A 21,703-nucleotide genomic window follows, 5' to 3' on the forward strand; every position below is an offset into this window, starting at 1 on the left:
AGAAGGGAGCTTCAAAATTCAACTCCTAAACCTGAAAATTTATTAGAAATGGGTAAAGATTCATCAACACCGTGATCTTATTTTTTAGGTATATCTAGGATTTTTGTTTTATTTATAATATTACCTCTGGTCCTAATTATAAGACCTCGTTTTAATTATAAGATCTCATTTATAGTGTACAAATAATATCTTATAATTAGGACTAGAGATAGTATATCTAACACCTTAATCTTATTTATGGTATATATTTAGTAGCTTAATCTTACTTATAATACATTCAATATACTAATGTAGCTAAACAAATAATATCAAGATGCTCAATGTACCAGGAAAATAAAATCAGGGTATTTGATTCCCCTTTACCCATTAGAAAATTGTCACTTCAGATTATAAAATGCCCTGTTCCCCCCCTCCCCCCTCCCGATAGCGATTATGTGTGAGCCGTGAATATTTGTTGCCATACACTCAAGTTCATGTCTTTTTCATAGACACTTGCCATGCCCGCAGGATTGCTTAGTAATAGTTTTTAGGACTTTACCGGCTCGGTTTTGTATCATATATAAGTTTTTTTTTTTTTATGGGTTTTTCATAGAAGTATCTAATGTAAGGGGTTCAGCAAAAATAAAAAGAATTAAAGTTCATGTCTTTGTCATCCACTTGATAAACTACCTATTTACCAAAGCCAATATAACTCAATAATTACGATGGATCCGTGTCAAAACTTTACACCAAATTCTGATAAACTAGTGGCTGCTAAATTTGGGAAAAGCCAGAGTTACCTAGTCAGAGGCAAATATAAAACTCATACTAATCCATGTTCAGATACTAAACATGGAATCTGATCAAAAAACATTCCTAATCATAGAAGTTTAATTCCACACATCTTCTTACTGAATATTATATGGACTTATATCATAGAGAAAAGACAGCATTCATATAATATAATACTTTTTTTTTATTATTATCTTTCTTACTAACTACTACCTGATTGTTAATATAAAAGCAGTTAACTAATTTAAAAAAATTAAGAAAATTATTAAATTATTTAAATATAACATATGTTATATGATCTCTAAAATACTTATATGTATTATTAGACTATATCTCAATTTATAAGTAAAACAAATTATTTTGGAGAAAAATGGTAAATAAATACTTTAAAGTAATTTAGTAATTTTCTTAATCTTTTTAAATTAATCAGTTAGGTCTTATATGAAGGACCGATGATAGTAATATGATACTTGATATAATAATTACTTAACTTGTTTGGAGAAATTTAAGAAAGCTAAATATGTTACTTACTTTTAACAAGTATGACATGATCTCTTCAAAATATCCCTATTCAAAATATCCCTATGTACATTAGATTATACTCCTCCAACCCAAATATAAACATCAAATAACTAAATTATACTATTCAACAAGTTGGTTAAAGACGATAAATATGTACTCCTTTAGTTTTTAATGTAGAACCTAATTAGGAAGTTGATATTACTCCTATTTGTAAAACTTAATTCATATATTTATCAAGTTTTTTTTCTAAATTAACTTATTAATATTCTCAACAATAATAAATAGATGAGATAGAGAAAAAATTAAGAGGATGCTTAGAGTGTTTTAGAAAAAACATATTATGATAACTAATTTAACTAATATCCTTAATATACTAAAATTAGTTAATTAGGTAGGTAAAAATATTCAAATTTTTCATAAAACAGCCTTATTTATGGAGAGGGTAAGTGGGAGGAAGAATGAGTGGGAAAAAAAGATGAGAGAATGAATGAAAAAAAAAGAGATGAGAGAAGCGTATAATTAATTAGAGGTAAAAATGAAAAAAAAAAATGCATTAAATGATTAGACAAATTCAAATTGACACTTATTAAAAAAAAATCCATGCTTATATCTTCAACTAAGGAGAGTATATTAGTTTATAAGTTAGAAAAATTAGTTTAAAAAAATATAAATATTAAATATTAAATGAATTAAAATTTTACATTTACACTTAAAACAGAGCACATTAACTAATTCCTAAAGATTATATAATACCAAACATACCTTAGTTGAAAAGTTATGTGTACAAACAATTTGACATGTCATCATTTCACCTAAACAAATCTGAAGAGCCAGTTTACTACATAAAGTAGGATTAGGATTTTATCGCCAAAAGACACACACAACAGGAAATGAATGTAATAGCAGCAAGATCCGTTATTGCATAACAAAAGGCACTCTTTGTGCCTTACAACACATCAAAAATCAAAATTACTGCTACACGAAACTGCTCTCTTATTTTTTAGCACCAAACCTCTCAAGGGCTCTCTCTGGTTGGTTACAGGAGAATATGGATCCTCACGTATCAAACAAACAAGAATCCCCCGCATTACCATCACCCTAACATATAACAATACTTCTGTAGCTTATTAACCCAGAAATAATAATAGTAATAAGGGTAACAATAAACCTGTAGCATATAATTGAGGATTAGAAACTAGCATAATCTAAATAACGTAGTCAGACCACTCAGAAATATGTGAAGTATGATCCATAGTGAAACTTGGAATCTTGTCCAGCCTTACAGGATTAGCCTTCCCTCCTATCAATCTAGCTGGGTTTCCAACTGCAGTAGTCATTGGAGGCACATCTTTCAGAACTACGGAACCAGCACCAATCTTAGCACCTTCACCAATCCTTATGTTCCCAAAATGCAAGTTCCAGCGCCTATAAGAACTCCATCACCAATCTTGGGATGTCTATCTCCTGAAGCTTTCCCAGTGCCTCCCAATGTCACATTATGCAGAATTGACACATTGTTGCCTATTACCGCAGTTTCTCCTACTACCAATCCTGTTGCGTGATCTAGCAAAATCCCCCTTCCAATTTGTGCTCCTGGATGGATATCTACAGCGAATATCTCAGAAACTCTGTTCTGAATCAGAAGGGCTAACATGTTTCTTGCTTCAGACCATAATTGGTGAGCAATTCTGTGAGCCTGGCAAGCCAGAAAGCCTTTGAAATTGAGGAAGCAATGGACATAGCTTATGCAAGCTGGGTCTCGTTCTTTGACGGCTCTCAGATCATACTTCACAGCTCCCATGATTTCTTTGTTTTCAGTGAGGGTGGAAATGAAGAGATCGGTTAGGGTTCCGCTGGGAAGACTTGAACTGCACAATTTGAGGGAGAGATGATTCGCCAACGCCATTTCCAGAGATTGGTGAGATAGAATCGAAGCATGGTAATAGGGAGACAGAATCGGCTCTTGTTCCACATCTAACCTTGCTTCCTCCTGCATCTTCGCCCAGAGATTATCATCATCATAATCATTATCCGCTTCTTCATCCCGCTGGTGAAGCTCCTCCGGCGACGTACGCGTATGTAAGTTATTGACGCCGTTCATGGACCCAGGGACGGCCGGAGAACGATCAGAGAAAGTGGGCCGGCAGAATTTCACATAGTTGCAGGAATGATGGATGGACTGGCCCCCGTTTGGGTTCCGAGAAAGTGGGTCGGATTCGTTTATACGCGCCGTCGAAGCGCCAACACAAGTAGCCATTGAAGGCGAGAAGTTGAGCTGTGGGGAGAGAAAGTGAACGAGGAGGAGCTGAGACAATTGGATTGGAATTGGAATTGAAATGGAAAGGGAAGTCTTGTTAGTATATAAGAAGGCGGAAGCAAGAAAACGGCGGGTGAAGAGAAGTTTCATGGCAGAATGTGGATTTTCCGGGACAAGCAATTTTAGTGGAGGTGGCTGCATATAATGGAATTTTTTTTTTCCCCCAAGAAGCATTTAATGGGATTTCCCAGAAGGAAAAGGGAGATAATGTTTGTGGCTGATTTATAAAGGGACCCTACATTGACCAAAAGGGACCATCTCGACAGATACGATTGTATTACAATTTACAATCGTTGTTATTTGGGGTGGGGGGGGGGGGAATTGAACAATTTTAGGGACAATTGCTGCTCAGGTCCATATGCAAGGACTCTAATTGTCGAAAGGTCCCATGAAATGGAAAATAATTTTAATTAAATAACTTTTTGTTGGGTAATTTTTTTTAATACAAAACTTTTTGTTGGGTAATTACGGAAGGGAAAATGATATAAGAAAAAGCTGAAAATTGCAATTGGCACCTAAAAGATTAAAATCTCAGAGGAGGAAGTGGTGTTTAATTTGTTATTTTATAAATATAATCAAATAACTAAATTATCTTTATATCAGATTTTTTAAAAAAAAATTATTTAGGACCGGAGGAATAGCTTTTTTTTTTAGGTCTTATATTTGATTATAATTATGGACCTTATTGTCATCACAATTTCCGTGTTTATCCACTTTCAAATCCTTTTCTTTTTTAGTCCTTTTTTTCACTTTTCTTTTTCACTTTTGATGTTTATGTTTTCTAGTTCTCACTGCCATTCAACAATTTGTATGGCTCCAAATAATTTAGTTCTTCCTTTCCTCTTAGTTTTCATATTATTATCCGGTCCATTAACATCGTCAATTAAGATTAAAATTTACAATAAATTCATCCCTATATATGAAACTAAAAGGAAATGAAAACGCCAAATTGTTGGGACCTATGCACATTGCTGAATGACAATGAACATTAGAAACATAAAAACCAAAAAGAAAGAAAAAAAAATAGAAAGGACAAAGCAAGAGAAAGGATGCCAAAGTAGATAAACAATGATGATGAAAGCTCCAATAATCAAATACTCCTCCGGTCTTAATTATAAGACCCAATTGACTTATTTGAGGAGATTAAGGAAGTAAGTTAAGTTGGTTATTTATAATAAATAAGTGTTGTTATTCCTAAAATATCCTTGCTAATTAAGTATATTGGCTAAAACTATCATTATTAGAAGGATTATCTTGGAAAAAAATGCATAAATATAAGAGAGAAAATGGATTGGGTCTTATAATTAGGACCAAATAAAAAGTCAAATTGGGTCTTATAATAAGGACCGGAGGAGTATTTGGATCAAGTGCCACAACTCAAATGAATATTACATAAAAGAGGAGATTTAAAATCCTAAAAGCCTAAACAAATGCGTAGACATGATAAAAGTTCCTTGCAATTACTAACAACCGTTAAACTTAGAAAATCACAGGAATGTGTTCTTTTAACTGCATACAAAACAAAGACGTAAAGAAAAGGGAGAAGGGTGGATGACAGGAAGGAAGGGAAGAACGTCGAGATACTACAATCCTTTTATCATATTTTAGGGGCCAGGAAATGGAAGCGATGGCGACGTACAAACAATCGAGAGAATGAGAGATGATTACCGGCGGCAGTGCAAGGAAGGCAAAAATGAAGAACTGATAATACAAAGTAGAAAACTGAATTTTAATTCAAAAAATCGAAGAGAAACATAAACATGTGAACTATTGTGGGATTGGTTTACCTCATCATAATGGCCATTGCTACTTCGGCCCCCACCACGGATGCCATATCTCCACACTGTACACACCTCTGGGCCAACAATTTAATGTGCACCTTGTAATGCATAGGGAGAGAGATTTTGAAGTTTGAGGACGAGGTAAGGAGGATGGAGAAAAAAAGAGACTATGGGTGCATTTGGAATGTTGTTGGGGGCCTAAAGGTGTAACAAAAAGTAGTGTTGACCCCGCGTTTTGACAATATGGATTTTTTTGTTTCAAATGGACTTCTAAGATAAGTTGATCTATCTTTTTTTTTTTTTAAGCAGGCAGTGCGGTGGATAATACCGTTATGAGTATTAATTGCACTTTAAATTGTTTATCTACCCTAACCCTCTCTTGCATGCACACACTACTAGGAAAAAGACATTTAATGTCGCAAAATAACGGCGGGCTGCATATTAGTATGTAATATATTTAGTTTAAAAATACTAAATTTGTATGATTTCTAATTTATATATGTTTATCCATCAAATATATTTAATTAAGCATTTGATTGTTTTTCAATTTCTTCCTAATAAGACATTAATTTCCTTCATTTTTAATAATTTTATTTTCAATACTTCTTTTAAAATGGTCACATTATATACATATAATATCATATATTTATTACTTAATACAATTCATGTCTTTTTAAGTCATTTTGTATCTAAAATTACTTTTTTAATTAATCATCCAAATAAGTTTTATTTTTTCAAACTGACTTTTTCATAAAATTCAATTTAAACATATATCGCATTACACTATCTGACTCTTAAGTTACTTCTGCCATCGACTTGATTAGCGATTGGAAAAATAATTTATTGTCAATTTGACTTTTAAAAAAGTGAGATTGGGTAAAAGTTAAATTGGATGATACGAATTATGTTTGGAGTGAATTTTATAAAAGTTGATTTGTAAAAGTTAGATTGGTTAAAATGTTATTTGGATAAAAAAAATTTAATTTTAATTTATAGTATTGTGACAAAGTTATGTGAAATAATATTACATCATTAATTAACTGATAAGTTATAGACAATTTGATTTCTAATTGTGTCACAAACGCAATTCATATAAATAGCTAAAAGCTAATTGGAAAGCACAAAAAATATATAAAGAGAAGTATAAGAACAACATAAACATAAGAGCGAAAATATCTTTTAATTTTAAAAAAACTGCTTTTGTATAAGTTATAAGTAAGTTTTAGGTGTTTCTATATTTAATGAATGAATTATATTTAAAAAAATTTGAAATATTATAAGAAATTATTTATGTAAATATAAAATGAAAAATAACTTTAACAAGTTAGACATTATTTATTGTAAAATATTTAAATTAAAATTATTCTTAATAAAAAGCATTAATTAAAGAGTTTGATTAATTTAGGAAGTCTTATGATTCATAAGCAACACGATTATATGTGATAAAAAAAATTAATTCTCAGGAAAAAAATAATATTTTAAATCAAATACTAATATATTATACTATAAAATAAGTATAAGAATAAATGTTATTAGATTCCTGTTTTCCTCTTTTTTTCAGTTTTATTTTCTCACGTTAGCCTGGCTTCCCCCCCCCCCCAAAAAATTTATAGTTTTATTTTAAATCGAATGCGGACGCCTCATTAATAAGCCATTTTGAGGATCACCTTGGCGGAAGAATTGTTAATTGCATATTGACACCACATTGAGAGAGACGAAGAAAAGGTAGGAATATTAGTGAGTAGAGAGAACGATGAAGTGCTAATTGCAAGCCCATGATGGGAAGATTCTTCGCTGCTTCGCCTCTTAAGCCCTGCCAATAGGGAGCCTGAGGGGAAAGTTCTTGAAATTTGTCTTTTTTGTTTTGATTGAGTTTATTAAGTTTCAAACTATATATTTTGATCACTCAAAATTTTTTTTTTAATTTAAAACATTGATCTCTATAACTCAATAGAAATCTAATTATTTTGTCATTTGAAAAATCAAAATTTATAGTTTGAAATTTGAGGAACTAAAATAAAAATAAACCAAAGATTATACTAATCCTTATCTTAAACATGAAATTATAAATTAACTTCAAATCGTAATAAAAAATCCAATGTTGAAAGCTACTAAGCTAGTACCATTAAAGCTTTCAAATCCTTAAAAAAATCCAAAATATTTTTTTTGCCATCTCCTAAAATCTAAAATAAGACCATAGTATCTTCAAAAGTTACAAAATCATCCTTCTAATTCCCAGACCAAAGTATGATAAATAAGCCAAATGAGTCATAACATGCTTAATATAATAAAAACCCTATTTGACAGTATACATTATGATCACATGAACAAACTAGAGGCACACTCATATTAGTTACACATATTGCAAAATATTATGTACAATACCTACATACACACGTACATACATATAAAATATTAAACAACACAAACACCATAAATATGTATCATTCAATATATGATGTAATTATTTATTTATATCTTATTTATTAAATATTTTTAAAAGTTACTGCTATTATTAAATATTTTTATTTTATTTTCTTATTTTATTAAATTACTTAACTTTTATTTATAAAAAATATTGCTTTTACATAAAAATATAATAGATACTCCTCCGGTCCTAATTATAAGACCCAATTGACTTATTTGAGGAGATTAAGGAAGTAAGTTAAGTTGGTTATTTATAATAAATAAATGTTGTCATTCCTAAAATCTTTACTAATTAAGTATATTAGCTAAAACTATCATTATTAGAAGGATTATCTTGGAAAAAAATGCATAAATATAAGAGACAAAATGGATTGGGGTCTTATAATTAGGACCAAATAAAAAGTCAAATGGGGTCTTATAATAAGGACCGGAGGAGTACAATAATATTTATATTATATATTACATTATAATTTTAATTGTTACATCAATTATTATATTTTCTGTAGTTGCCGCAAAACTAAAACTTCTTGTCAATGATATCGATGCTATAAATTTTATAAAATGAGGTGGCAAAAAACTTTATTAATATGGTGTACTACCTCCGGTCCTTATTATAAGACCCCGTTTGACTTTTTATTTGGTCCTAATTATAAGACTCCAATCCATTTTGTCTTTCATATTTATGCATTTTTTTCCAAGATAATCCTTCTAATAATGATAGTTCTAGCCAATATACTTAATTAGCAAGGATATTTTAGGAATGACAACATTTATTTATTACAAATAACTAACTTAACTTACTTCCTTAATTTCTCCAAATAAGTCAATTGGGTCTTATAATTAGGACCGGAGGTAGTATTAATTATAAATTGTGGCAATTAAAACATTTAAAAGATTTTAACAATAAAGCCCAGCATAACTGGTAAATAGCTGGATGTTCAAATCAAGCCATGTACATGAAAAATATTTTGTTGAGAAAGGCAAAATCTTCTTTGGTGATTTTTATGTTTTGGGAGAATTAGTCTCTGGCTATTGGCCGGAAAATACCACCTGATTTCTACCCAAAAAGAAAGAACTAAAGGACTCCGGTGGTGTTCAAAGAAAATATTCACATTGAAAATTGATATAGCTTCAAGCAAACAAATCATATCATCAGTCCCCAAAAAAAGAAAAAATGATCTTTAATATATGAAAATATAATAATACCAAGGGTGGGCAGGCGGGACCCGCATCCTTTTTTTTTTTAATTCTTTTACACATATGCTTTTAAATTTTCAAATTAAATTTAAAAAATTTTATAGACTAAATTCTAATCATTTTTATACTTTCACACAGTTGTATAATTAAATTAATCACAAAACTTGAAAATATAAATATATAATCTGTTTTAATAGTTATTTTATTAATATAGAAATGATAAAATAGTAAAAAATTGAGAAATCAAACTTAACATCAAAGTTTTTAATAAAATACAAAACTATATTTAAATTGAGTGAAAATATTAATTTATTTCTATTAAATTTAAAATAAAAAACAGTAGAAAAAGAAAAAACAGGCTAAACCGTGGATTGACAGGTACAAATGAAAAAGACCTGCCTCAAAATGAGTTTGTATTTTGCTAACAGCTCAATCTATATTACCACCTATTCCTAGAAATTTAATTACACTTAGGAACGACCACATCAAGGCTTTTTATTGAAAGTAAACGCAACAACGTGCTTTTGCAAATTTTGAAAGATTATTTACAAAAAGAAAACTTACAATTTAATTATATATTGTGAAAGCACTGTAAATACTAAAGACAAATGGCAAATACGAAAAGCTCAGTTGCAAATCAATTTTTAAAACAAGAAAATTGAGGACTTGTTTGATTCTCTTTTTATATTTTCTTGTTTTCAAAAAAATTTTATGAAATTATTTTTCAAAACATGTTTTGAGAATAAAAAAAATGTGTTTGAATAACTATTTTAAAAAATTCACATTTGAAATGACAAATACAAAAAAAAAAAATCATATCTAGCAAGCGGTGGCCGTCACTGGCAGTGATACATGACAAGTGGTAATGAAGAAGAGAAGAAGGTTTCTTTAACTTTGTAAAACAAAAATAAGAAATTAAAACATCTTAAAATGTTTTTGTTTCTTAGTTTTTAAAAAACATATTACTTTTTAAAAAAAACCGACTAAAAAGAAATGATCAAATAAGACTTTTTTAAAACAAAAAAATTGTTTCCAAAAATAAAAGACCAAACAAGAACTAAATTTGTAAATTTTTCCAAGATTCATTATGAAGATTTCAAAATTTGCAGCTAAGCCGTGTTTGCCAACCAAGGGCATTTTCAGCGACTCATTCTAAACAAATAAGCAAAACTTAGTCCTTTTTAGTTTCAAAAATTAGTAGTCCTTAAATGTAATTAATGAGATACTATGGTTTTTAATGTCATTTTCCCTAATACTGGAGAATTCCTCTCACAGGTTAGATGACACTTTTCATATTCTTGATTGCCTTCCTCTTTTTTAACAAGAGACAAATGTTACAGGGGAATTCTCTGGCTCTTGATGTACTTTCTCTTATAAGTAAATGGATTTCAGTTGGAGATACTTGCACTTCACAATAATTTTGGTTCTTGTGATGTTAGTGTTATTTCTTTATAAACCTTTCTTTTTTAGGCTTAACTCTTGTAATGTAGGATATTTTATCTATTGCACTATACAGACTTCTATTATTAATTTTCTCATTTTGTCGCGTCAAAAAAATGGATTTCAGTCTAAGCATAAAAATACAATACGTTGCCAGTTGATTCTCCCATTCAGACCATTGACAAAACAATTATCACTATAATATAAATTATGTGATCAATACGTAAGCATGCATTATGTTGCAGGACATGTGGCAGCAGACTGGCAGCTACTATTCTACTTTTACATAAGTAAACTAAAATGCACTAATTACTCTTTCTTTTACCTAAATTAATTATAAAAATGTCCCCACTATTTCTTTTATATATTTAAAATTTTATTTTTATCCATCCAATTATTAGTTAATAGTGAATTTTGATTCTCAAATTTTTATTTTGATCAAAATGCTCTTTTTTAACATGAGAACTGTTTAAACATTTATAACATGCCAAAAGAAAAAAGATTTTTATAATATTTTAAAGGAGTTAACAGTTTGGAAAGTGTATATTTTTAAAATAGAAAAAATATAGAGTAATTAAGGTAAAATATAAAGCACATTAGATTATTGTACTCTTTAATATTAGAATAAATCATATGAAAGTCCCTTCAACTCCAGAGTAGTTGCATGTGACTCCGTGATATTTCAAAGTTTAAAATCAACCCCCCCCCAGTCTTTTATTTTCTTTTATTATGAATCCTTTCCATTAATTTATCCTATCTTGTTTATAGAATTCACCACACCGCATCAATACATCGCATCCTAAATGGCATTCTACAAATTAATAATTTTATTGACCTCCACTAAACTCTAGGCTAGTTACATACAACTCTTCTGACATTTTAAAATTTAAACTTAACATTCTTAACATTTTAATTTTTAATATTAATTTATCTGATGTGGCAATTATGAATTAATGATTAGGCGTTCATAATTAAAAAAATAAATACAAGATTAGGAGATAAATTTAAAACTTTTTTTTAGACAGTGGTATCATTCTATTAGAAATAATCTTATTCAAAGTAGTATCGGATGCTAAATATAAGCACATCTCCTAACAAGGATTTGAAACACAGTTCATCATGTTGCAGGAGATTCTCCCTTTCCGTTAAAATGTAATCCCCATTGATGGATTTTAAACTTTGAAATACTTACAAACAACTACCTCATTGTGATCCTCGTTTCTTTTCAAAAGTTGGCGGGTAAGTTTGTCATGCAGTAGATGACTAGTAGAGCTGGAATCGACCACATGCTCGATAGCCATGTATTAAAACCTAGATCGGACTGAACCAGCCGATTCAAACAAGAAACCAATGAATCGGTTTGGTAACCATTCCGATTGAGCATCAAAAGTGGAATTGAGTTGACCTGATCAACCCAGGGTAAACCGGTAACAATTCGAGTAACCTGATGGATTTGGTGGGTTAACCCGATGGCCTTTTTTTTAAAAAAAAAATTATTTTGACTTTTTTTCGAAAAGCTGTTGATAATTAGAACTTAATTATTGAATAATTGTATGGAGGAATATTTTGTTATCATATATCTATTTTGATATTCTGTTGAGAATAAAACTTAGTGATTTTAGTAGTATGATATTATGATTTTAATTTGTCTAAGGAATTGCAAAAGAGTTGAAAAAAAATTGTAAGTATATGATTATTTTATTAGTGATTCAAGATATTAAATTGATATTTAATTCTCAATGAAAATTTAAATTGTTTTTTATTGTTTTTTATTTCTCACAAATTTAACTCCGATCTGATATACTGACTCTTGACCTATTATCTTTATTGATTGATTTGATTCAATGGCTGGTCTGATTTTCAGTATCATTGGGCCGCTTCACACTAATCACGTCCCCTTCATGACCTGGATGAATCAGAATGTTTCGTCTTTCTGTTTCTTTTAAAAAAGAAGGTCACAGTCATAGAATATTCTGTTTAGCTCAACATAGAATGTTCTGTTTGTTTTTACTGTGGAAAAAAAAATTTCACTAAAAAGTTGATTGGAATAAATGAAATAGAACTCTCCCGTAAGAAATTTGGTTACGATTACGAACAAGTCTCATGCAAACGTACATGTTATTTTAAGGTCTTTGCCCTAACTTAAAGACTTATTAGATACTTCCTCCGATTATTAATATAAGAGTTATTTAATCAATTTGTGGAAATTTAAAAAAAAATATTAAGTAGAGGGATGGTGGAGGTTGCTATAGTGAATGCGGAAAGAATGCAATAATTTGCCCTACATATGAGACGGAGGTGCAGGGTGTCCCAAATTGTGCTCTTTCTGGCTCTAGGCAAGGGGCTTCTGATGCCCCACTCTCCAGTGCCCCTGGAAATGCCCTAAACTCCCAATTATCTTTTTTTTTTTTGTCATTAGATTCTAAACAAAATGAGTGACATTTTGCTATTTTCTGGGCAAAAAATGGTGCAGTTTTCAATTTTTATGATTTTTCAAACAAAAAATTAAAATACATAATTTTAGAGTATTTTTTTTATTAAAAAGTCGTAAAAAATGTAAAACTGCACTATTTTTTTGGTTATAAAATATCAAAATGTCACTTATTTTGTGTAGACCTAATAACCAAAACAAAAAAGAAAAAAAAAAAAGCGTTTGGACGGTTGGGGCATTTTAAGGAACATGAGAGAGGTGGAGCATTAGGGCCCCCTCTCAGTTCTTTACCGGTTGAATCTCATCATTACTAATGAAAGGACGAGGTTCAACTGTTCAGATCAACTGGCTTTAGCTGTTGTGATATTTTCCGGTATGAGAAGAGCCTTGAGTCTATTTGGAACGCTCAGCTTGGATAGCCTTGCTCTGAAATACGATCAATTTGACATTCCAGGATTCTTTTGTCACAGTAAATTTGGCAGAAATTAATCAACAAAACCTTTCTACAGTTTGGTTGCATCTATAGTAATCCTTGCAGCCCCTTTGATCTGTGATTTGGAATGGAGAAATTCTCAGTACTACCAGTTGTTTCAAACTTTATTTTAGCCTTCTATATATCAGCATATGTTCCATTTTCATGTATAATATCTAGTTTAGTTGCTGCTATTTAAATTTAGCTTGTTGGGTTTTGTTATCCACTCAATCTACTTTGTTTTTCAAATTCATAATGTTTTAGCTAAAATATCCTTATTGATTGTAAGAGGTTCTCACTAAGGATTAATTTCAATACACATAATTAAAGAGAATAATTTAGAAAATTCAGCACATATTTGTGACAACTAACTAATTTAACTAGTTTTTTTAAATCTTCTTAAATTAATTATTTGGCCTTTATATTAAGGACCAGAGATGATATAGTCTTTGATGTCAATTCAATTCTTCATCATTATTGGTTGTATAACTATGCTTTACTGCTTCATTGGCATTTCAAAACTTGCAAAAGTTTTTAAACACACACAATCCAACCCCTCTTGCATGATTAGCCATGGACGAATCCAAGAATCAGTTTTGTTGTTATTTGTTAAAATATGGAAATATTTGTCTTAAATCAAAACTTATTATTTTGTTCAATTTTTTTTCCAAATAAACTATTAATTAATCTAATATATGTATTTCATATGAAAAATTAATTTTTCCGAATTTTAAAAAAGTGAAAATTAAATTCAATTTTAGAACATTTATACTTTTGTTTGGCTTATAATTTAATGGTTTAGCAGGTCTGGAGTGAGCTTGTACATTTATGCTGAATTTATCATGGCATACATGCATATGCAGGAGGTGAATGTGCAAAAATAATTATAAATATAAATAGTACGTGAGGAGCTATTGGTATTATAAACTCAAAGATAGTGCAATTTTGGACACTATTATAGTGTGAAAATCCCCATTTTGTAACGAAAGTCAAATATTCGTTAAGTAAGAAATGCGAGTTTAAATATTGTGCCACGAGTAAATGGGTCAAGGGAGAAAATACCAATAAATTACAATATTGTACTGCAATTTTTCCTATCAACTCTAAAAAAAGTGGGGCAAAAATTTTCAATATGTAACTGGTACATGTTGGCAAGTATTAATATTGAAATTTTATTTGATTCAAAGTGCATATGTAAAAATACGTGTTTAAATTTGTCCTAATTGGTAAAAACGTTAGGCATAATATTTTACTTTGTTATACATCATATTGACAAAAACACAAGAAATTATTCTCTCTTATTTTCTTCCCATCCTCTTCCTTTTATAATCATAATAAGATTAACATTTGAATGGTTTAGATTTTATTTTTTTACGCTCTTTAATGAAATTTTAAACTATTCATATCAAATTTTAGTAATTGAATTTAATTGCTCTTTCGGTCCTAAATATAAAACCTCTTTTACAGTGTAATCTACACTACGAAAGGGGTCTTATATTTAGGACCGGAGGAATATTTACTTTTCATTTTATAATTGAACATTTTGAAAATGATTTTATAAAAAGTCGAATTTGAACCATTTATTTGTGCCCAAGGGTTCTATCAACTAACATTTGAACACATGTATTTTCACGTCTACACTTTAAGTCAAATAAAATTACAATATTTGTGGCATTCATGGCTTATAGTAGCCAACATGTGCTTCTATACAGATTGAAGATTAGGGTGTTGGATGCACTATAAGAAAGATTAAGGTATTAGATGTACCATAAAAAAAATCAAGATGATAGATATACCAGAAAAATAAGATAAAGGTGCTCAATGAATTTTAGTCTATATGAAACTTGCACCTTTTATTTAATGAAAATCTAGCACCCATTATGAATTGGAGATTTTTGCACAAGACAAAATTGCACCATATTTAAATTTTTCACAAAGTATTTTGTTGCTATAAATTAATGATAAAGAAGAATGTGATGTTTGCCATGACGTTTCATTTTATATTAAAGAAAAATAGGAAAAGACTGAAAAGCATTGCATTGAGAACCGGACTTGGCCAGTGGTCGACCCCTATAAGCTAGAAAAAATTGACCTGGGATGACCCTCACCGATTCGGGGAGTAACTCGGTTATCCTAGTTGCCTTTCACTTTTTTTTTTTAAAAAAAGCTATTTTGATGAAATTTTTTTCTTTTTTAAGGTGGTTGATAATAATCACTTGATGATTAAAAGATTGTAAGGAAGAATATTTTGTTATCATATATTTATTTTGATATTCTGCTTGGATCAATACTTAATGATTTTAGCAACATGATATTATGATTTCAATTTGTCAAAAAAATTGCATAGAAAGTTGGAAAGAAATTGTAAGTATATGATTATTTTATTAGTAATTCAATGTACTAAATTGATATTTAGTTCTTGGATGGCATGATAAAAACTTAAATTATTTTTAATTTTTTTATTTCTCATTGATTTGACTCTTAAGTTGACTCTGATTTAACCCATTAATTCTTGACTCACTTTCTCAACTAATTCAATGATTGGTTCAGTTTTTAGTCCCTTGCTAATAAGCCATGGTTTAGATTTCATGGTTGGCTTGACCCCACATCATCCCTATGCCTTGCAACTCATGACGCTTCCTAAATTCGACTTTCTTTTATTTTACGCTTCACTTTTCTAAATTTCATTGTCTTGTGCTTTATATTTCAGTATCTTTTTCTAAGACATTATGGTCCATACGAAGATTTGAAAATAAAGAATATGGATTAGGATTATAATTAGAAAAAATTATTAAAAAAATATTTAGTATAAATAATTGCTTGTTACATGAGCTTAGACAAACTTATGTAGATGAGATTAGAGAATACCATTTCCCTCCATAATATTCCCCAATCCCACAAACATGAGTTTGCCCAATCCCATGTAAGAAGCAATTTCTCATGTTAAACACTCTTTTAATAGGTTTTCTTAATTTTAATTCCAATCTCTACTCTCATTTTTAATGTTTTGTACCAAACGAGACTTATAAATTAAGTTTGACTTGTTAAACTTTTATGGATGGCAAAAAAAAAGGTGTTAAATTTTTATTGATTGTTATAAATATTAAAACATAATTGAACAATTTTTAAAATGCTCAACATTGGAGGGAAAAAACGGAGGGAAAATAGTTAAGTGAAACTTTTTATATTTATTATGTCAAATTCTCTAATCACTTTTTTTTTTTGGCCATGAAAATTATCCAATCACACTTGGCTATACGTTCTACATTTTTCATGCAAGTCGATGATTAAATAATTATATTTTAAAAATTAAAAACATGATTACGTATAATTAGAGAATTTGACAGCGTCCTTCCCTTATTGGTGGTTCTCACTGTTGAACTCACGGACCATGGGTTGGGACCCCTGGTATTGATTCATCAGTAACAAGAGGGTGCCACATTTGAACCATGGACCCAGTGGTCCAGTTAGCAACGTGTTCCCATGAAGGCCAAACTTGCCTGTAATTCATTGATAATGAAGAATGGGACATGTGCTAAGTGATATTGTCTTCTTTTTATTTTTCAAAGAAAAAAGGAAGACCAAATTAGCAACAATTAACCACATACCCTCTGCTTTAAATACATATCTCTTTGTTCAAACAAACTTAAAACAACAGGGACGAGCAAATTTGTCAAGAAATGGAGTTCTTCGCGTATTACAAAGAGCAGCTGGAATTAACCAGCAGTACTATCTATAAATTAACAACATCCCGTAATCAAGAATTGGGCACAGCATACAAGACTCAAAGGTGTGTTTGTGTCTATTTGTCTAACAAAAAGTGATTCTAAACATCAGAACAGTTCAATTATGCTCTGTTTTTGTTTCCAGCACCAACCTCCCCAGGACACTCAGTTTGCTGATAACAGGAGAACTACTGATTTTCACTCGAGCCCTTGGATTAGCATTTTCAAAGTGATTTAACGGTATACAAAATAAGCATGAGAAGATTTTTGTCTCAAATCCAGCAACTCCCCACAAAGAGCCTCTAGCATGCAATCAAGAACTCTATTACCTACATGCCATATGGTTGATGAATAGCATCTAAATCACATAGTCAGACCATTCATAAATATGTGAAGTATGATCCATAGTGAAGCTTGGAATCTTGTCCAGCCTTACAGGATTAGTCTTTCCTCCTAACAATCTAGCTGGGTTTCCAACTGCAGTAGTCATGGAAGGCACATCCTTCAGGACCATAGAACCAGCACCAATCTTAGCACCTTCACCAATCTTTATGTTGCCCAGAATGCAAGTGCTTGCGCCTATAAGAACTCCATCGCCAATCTTGGGATGTCTATCTCCAGAAGCTTTCCCAGTTCCTCCCAAGGTCACATTATGCAGAATTGACACATTGTTACCTATCACTGCAGTTTCTCCTACCACCAATCCGGTGGCATGATCAAGCAAGATTCCTCTTCCAATTTTTGCACCTGGATGGATATCTACAGCGAATATTTCGGAAACTCTGTTCTGAATCAGAAGGGCTAACGTGTTTCTCCCCTCAGACCACAATTGGTGAGCGATTCTGTGAGCTTGGATTGCCAGAAAGCCTTTGAAGTTCAGAAAGCAATGGACATAGCTTATGCAGGCCGGGTCACGCTTTTTCACTGCCCTCAGATCATACTTTACAGCTTCCACGATTTCTTCATTTTCATTAAGGATTGAAAAGAAGATATCGACTAGGGTTCCGCTGGGAATACTGGAACTGCTCAATTTAAGGGAGAGATGATTGGCCAACGCGATTTCCAGAGATTGGTGACACAGAATCGCAGCGTGGTAATAGGAAGACAGAATCGGCTCTTGTTCCACATCTGATCTTGCTTCCTCCAGCATCTTCGCCCAGAGATCATCATCTTCTTCCTCATGGAGAAATTCCTCCATAAACGAACAATCAGAGTAAGTGGCTCGACAGGATTTTGCATAGTGGAAGGAGCGATCGGTGGTGTGGCGACTGCTTTGAATCCGAGAAAGTAGGTCTGGTTCGTGTATGCCCATCCTTGAAGCTCCAATCTCACAAGAAGCCATTGAAAGGAATGTGAGAGACAGAGAGAGAGAGAATGAAATTTGCCTCGTGGGAGTTGACGGAGAGAAAGAGAGAATTAAATCGGCGACTCGGAATGGACGGGAAGGAAGTGGGCCATTGGCATAGTTCTTATATGGAGAAGAGAGAGAAAGCCGACAAGAAAAGGCGCCAAAGGCGCGTGATGCGCAAGACCGCCCGCCCAACTTGTTTCGTGAGGGCGCGTGGCTCTGTCAAGTGTCATCATATTGCACGTTTGTTCGCTTCTTTTTAATTGTATTTCACAAGGCGGCCAATGGATACAAGCATTGATTCTTTATTTGATAGACCCGGATGGAATGGATGAACGGGGCAGGTAGAAGAGAGAGATTTTTTTTAAAATTAAATTCATTGAATATTTTCTTTTTTCTTTTTTTTGGACAACTTCTCTGCTTTTTTTTTTAATTTATTTTCATTTCACTTGAATTAAGCAGATCATAAAAATTTAAATATTGAGTAGATATTAATCTAATAATTTTATTAAAAAATAATGTATTTTAACCATATGTGAATAGATATTTTTTTATTGATAATTTAATAAAAAGTAATGGTGTTCAGAAGGTTTAAAACAGAATTACATAAATAATTATAAATAAATACATAGAACCATGGAAGCATAAATGATATCTCGAAGATAAGGACCACATAATTATAAAATATAATAAAATAAAAAATTAATAAGAAACGGTAATATTCAAAAATCATGAATAGTATAATTTTTTGAGCAGGTGAATAGTATTCGCTAATGATTTTATTTAGGGAGAACACTGAAAAATGTTTTTTATATAAATTAAGATAACTTTTTTTACATATTTATTTTGTATATCATAAAATTATTTTTAAAATTTGGTTTTCATTTGAATATCTCTTACACGCAGTCTTTCCATTTCCCAATATTTATGATAAATAAGGAGTAATTATTTTGGGCCAGTTATGATGATAAAATTTTTTTTGTTGGAAACTATTTTTACTGCGATATTTTAATATTTATTGTGCCCAATATTTAAGCCACGTGTAAGCAGTAAGGACGACAAAAAATCCGACAATTCACTAAAAAGAAAAGAAAAGGAAATAGACGAGACTTGCAATGTGGCGGCGTTTATAATTTTAAGGACAAGGGAAAGAGAGATGTCGTGGATACTTCGTGATCATAATCAGCGTTCCTTTGACTTCAACAGTACCGACCTATGTAAGCCATGACATCACCCGTATTCCTTTTTTTTTTTAATCCTCCAACTAAACCAACTCAATTGGATGGCTTCCCCTGTGACGAATTTAATTGTCATATCACTTCCAATTCAGCAAGCGCAAGGTGTCGCTATGTGAATTTCTCTCACTAATATGAGTATGGAAGCTCAACTTGTTTGTCCTGATACTTTTTCATCCTTCTATCATATAGTTTCGGCTTTACATAATGCTTTCTAAGGCATTACATCAAGGATTCAAGTGTTTAGACATTTTAGAGCAAAATCTGGTAGTAAGAATAATGGCTATGTTGGTATGAGGGATTTGGAGGAAAAGGGAAGGAAGAGGGAAGGATTTTAATCATTTTCCTTTATTTGGCAACATACAAATTTTAGGAGGGGAGGGAAAATTTTAAAAAAAAATCCCCTCCCAACCTCTTTTTCTCAACCTCTTCTCCAAAATTGAGAGGATTTGGAGGGAAAGGGTAATATTTTGCTATGTTGTAACCATTACACCTATATTTTGTCATGTGATGACTGTTATGCTCATATCTTAAATAAAATAAAGACGAAATTGTCCATGTTAAAATATTTTTTCCTTCTCTCTCCTCATGAATCAAGCAAGGTAATATTAAAACTCCTCCCCTCCCCTCCTTTTTTATAAATCCAAACAAAGTAATATTAAAATCCTTCCACTCTCTTCCCCTCCCATTCCTTCTATTAAAATCACTCCCCTTCCCTTCCTCTCATTGAACCAAACAGATCCTTAGGCTCTCGTAACATGCTTATGTTTGTTTTTGCTTGCTTTCTTCTCAGTTGTTTGTTATGATGTTCTCTTTTAATGTTTTTGGATGCGTCTTCACTTTTGATGTTGTGTTCTTTTTTTTTTTCCTTTTTGGATCTATCACCAATCCACGTTTATCTTTGTCACAGTTGTATATCTTTGTTTTTTGTGTATCAGAGCTTCTTTCAACACCCAAAAGGGTGCAAACGTTGTGAGACATTAGGTTACCTCAGTGACTTGTAGTGGCATTATCTGTTAGAAGCTCCTAAAACCAAGGATTATTTACTTACTTTAAAGCTCTTTTAATTGTTATTATGGTAGAAAAAGGAAATGGTTGAAGTAGCTATAGTAGTGCAAAAGGTTCAACTTATTTCAAAAGAAATCCATGATGCAAAAAAAATCATTAATGACTTAGAAAGTATATCATGAATATTTAAAACCCTGTTAATATTCATATAAAATAATAGTTATAAGAAGGATTAAATCTACTTTTAAAAGCATACATAAATGCAGAAATTTCATATTACTGTATCGTGCAAAACCATGTGTTAGAAAGAGTTTAGCCCCACTAACATGGTAATAAAAAATAAGCCCTTCTTTAACACAATTAACACATTTTTAAACATTTCAAGATGAGCCTTTAAGCATCAAACCTAGGAATAGCAAACCAAAGCCCACTTTGCAACCATGTTATTGAATAATATGCATAATATAGCATAATAGTTAATGTGGATCCACAATAGCCACATGTGTAATTTTAAAAGCCTCCGGCCTATTATTAGCACTCAACAATAACAATAATCTAGTGAACAAAGTACAAGTAAAAAATCAAACATCCAAACAACATAGAGTATGTAAAGGAAGGGGTCCTAGGTGGCAAAATATAACCCATCAGCACATACACAAGAGACAGAGGTAATACAAGAAGTTATAAAAGCTTAGGTCTCTGAATTCTTTCTTGGTGGCGAAACATTAGAACTTTCACCTGGAAACATTAATAACCATAGGGTAAGACATAAGTATCAGTAACCAACAGTCTAGCTCATCATACATATCAATGCGTACTTGTGAGGTGTTAAGTGAAACAATTATGAAAGAGTATATGAACATATAAAATATCTCAGATACTAAAGGTTCTCAAACTCATACATCAATTCTCCGAAGTCATAGTTCATAAATAAATGCCATTATGCATATTCAATCCCTATAACCACCTTTGCTTACTATAAGGGAAGCAAAAGTCCAAAATACCAATGTCTCACTCTAGGAGAAAGAG

General features: G+C 31.2%; 1 protein-coding gene and 1 pseudogene across 1 annotated transcript; both read right to left on the reverse strand.

Annotated features, from left to right (window-relative positions):
• Nucleotides 1-2,437: 2,437 nt before the first annotated feature.
• On the reverse strand, nucleotides 2,438-3,730 carry LOC114712562 (serine acetyltransferase 1, chloroplastic-like; annotated as a pseudogene).
• Nucleotides 3,731-17,055: 13,325 nt separating this feature from the next.
• Nucleotides 17,056-18,492, reverse strand: LOC114712550 (serine acetyltransferase 1, chloroplastic-like). Its single transcript, XM_028897108.1, has one exon. The coding sequence runs from the start codon at nucleotides 18,423-18,425 to the stop codon at nucleotides 17,442-17,444; it is 984 nt and encodes a 327-aa protein (XP_028752941.1). The 5' UTR covers nucleotides 18,426-18,492; the 3' UTR covers nucleotides 17,056-17,441.
• Nucleotides 18,493-21,703: the final 3,211 nt, after the last annotated feature.

The sequence above is a fragment of the Neltuma alba genome, unplaced genomic scaffold (assembly GCF_004799145.2).
Source record: "Neltuma alba isolate B1F8T4 unplaced genomic scaffold, ASM479914v2 tig00011373_pilon, whole genome shotgun sequence".
NCBI classification, from domain to species: domain Eukaryota; kingdom Viridiplantae; phylum Streptophyta; class Magnoliopsida; order Fabales; family Fabaceae; genus Neltuma; species Neltuma alba.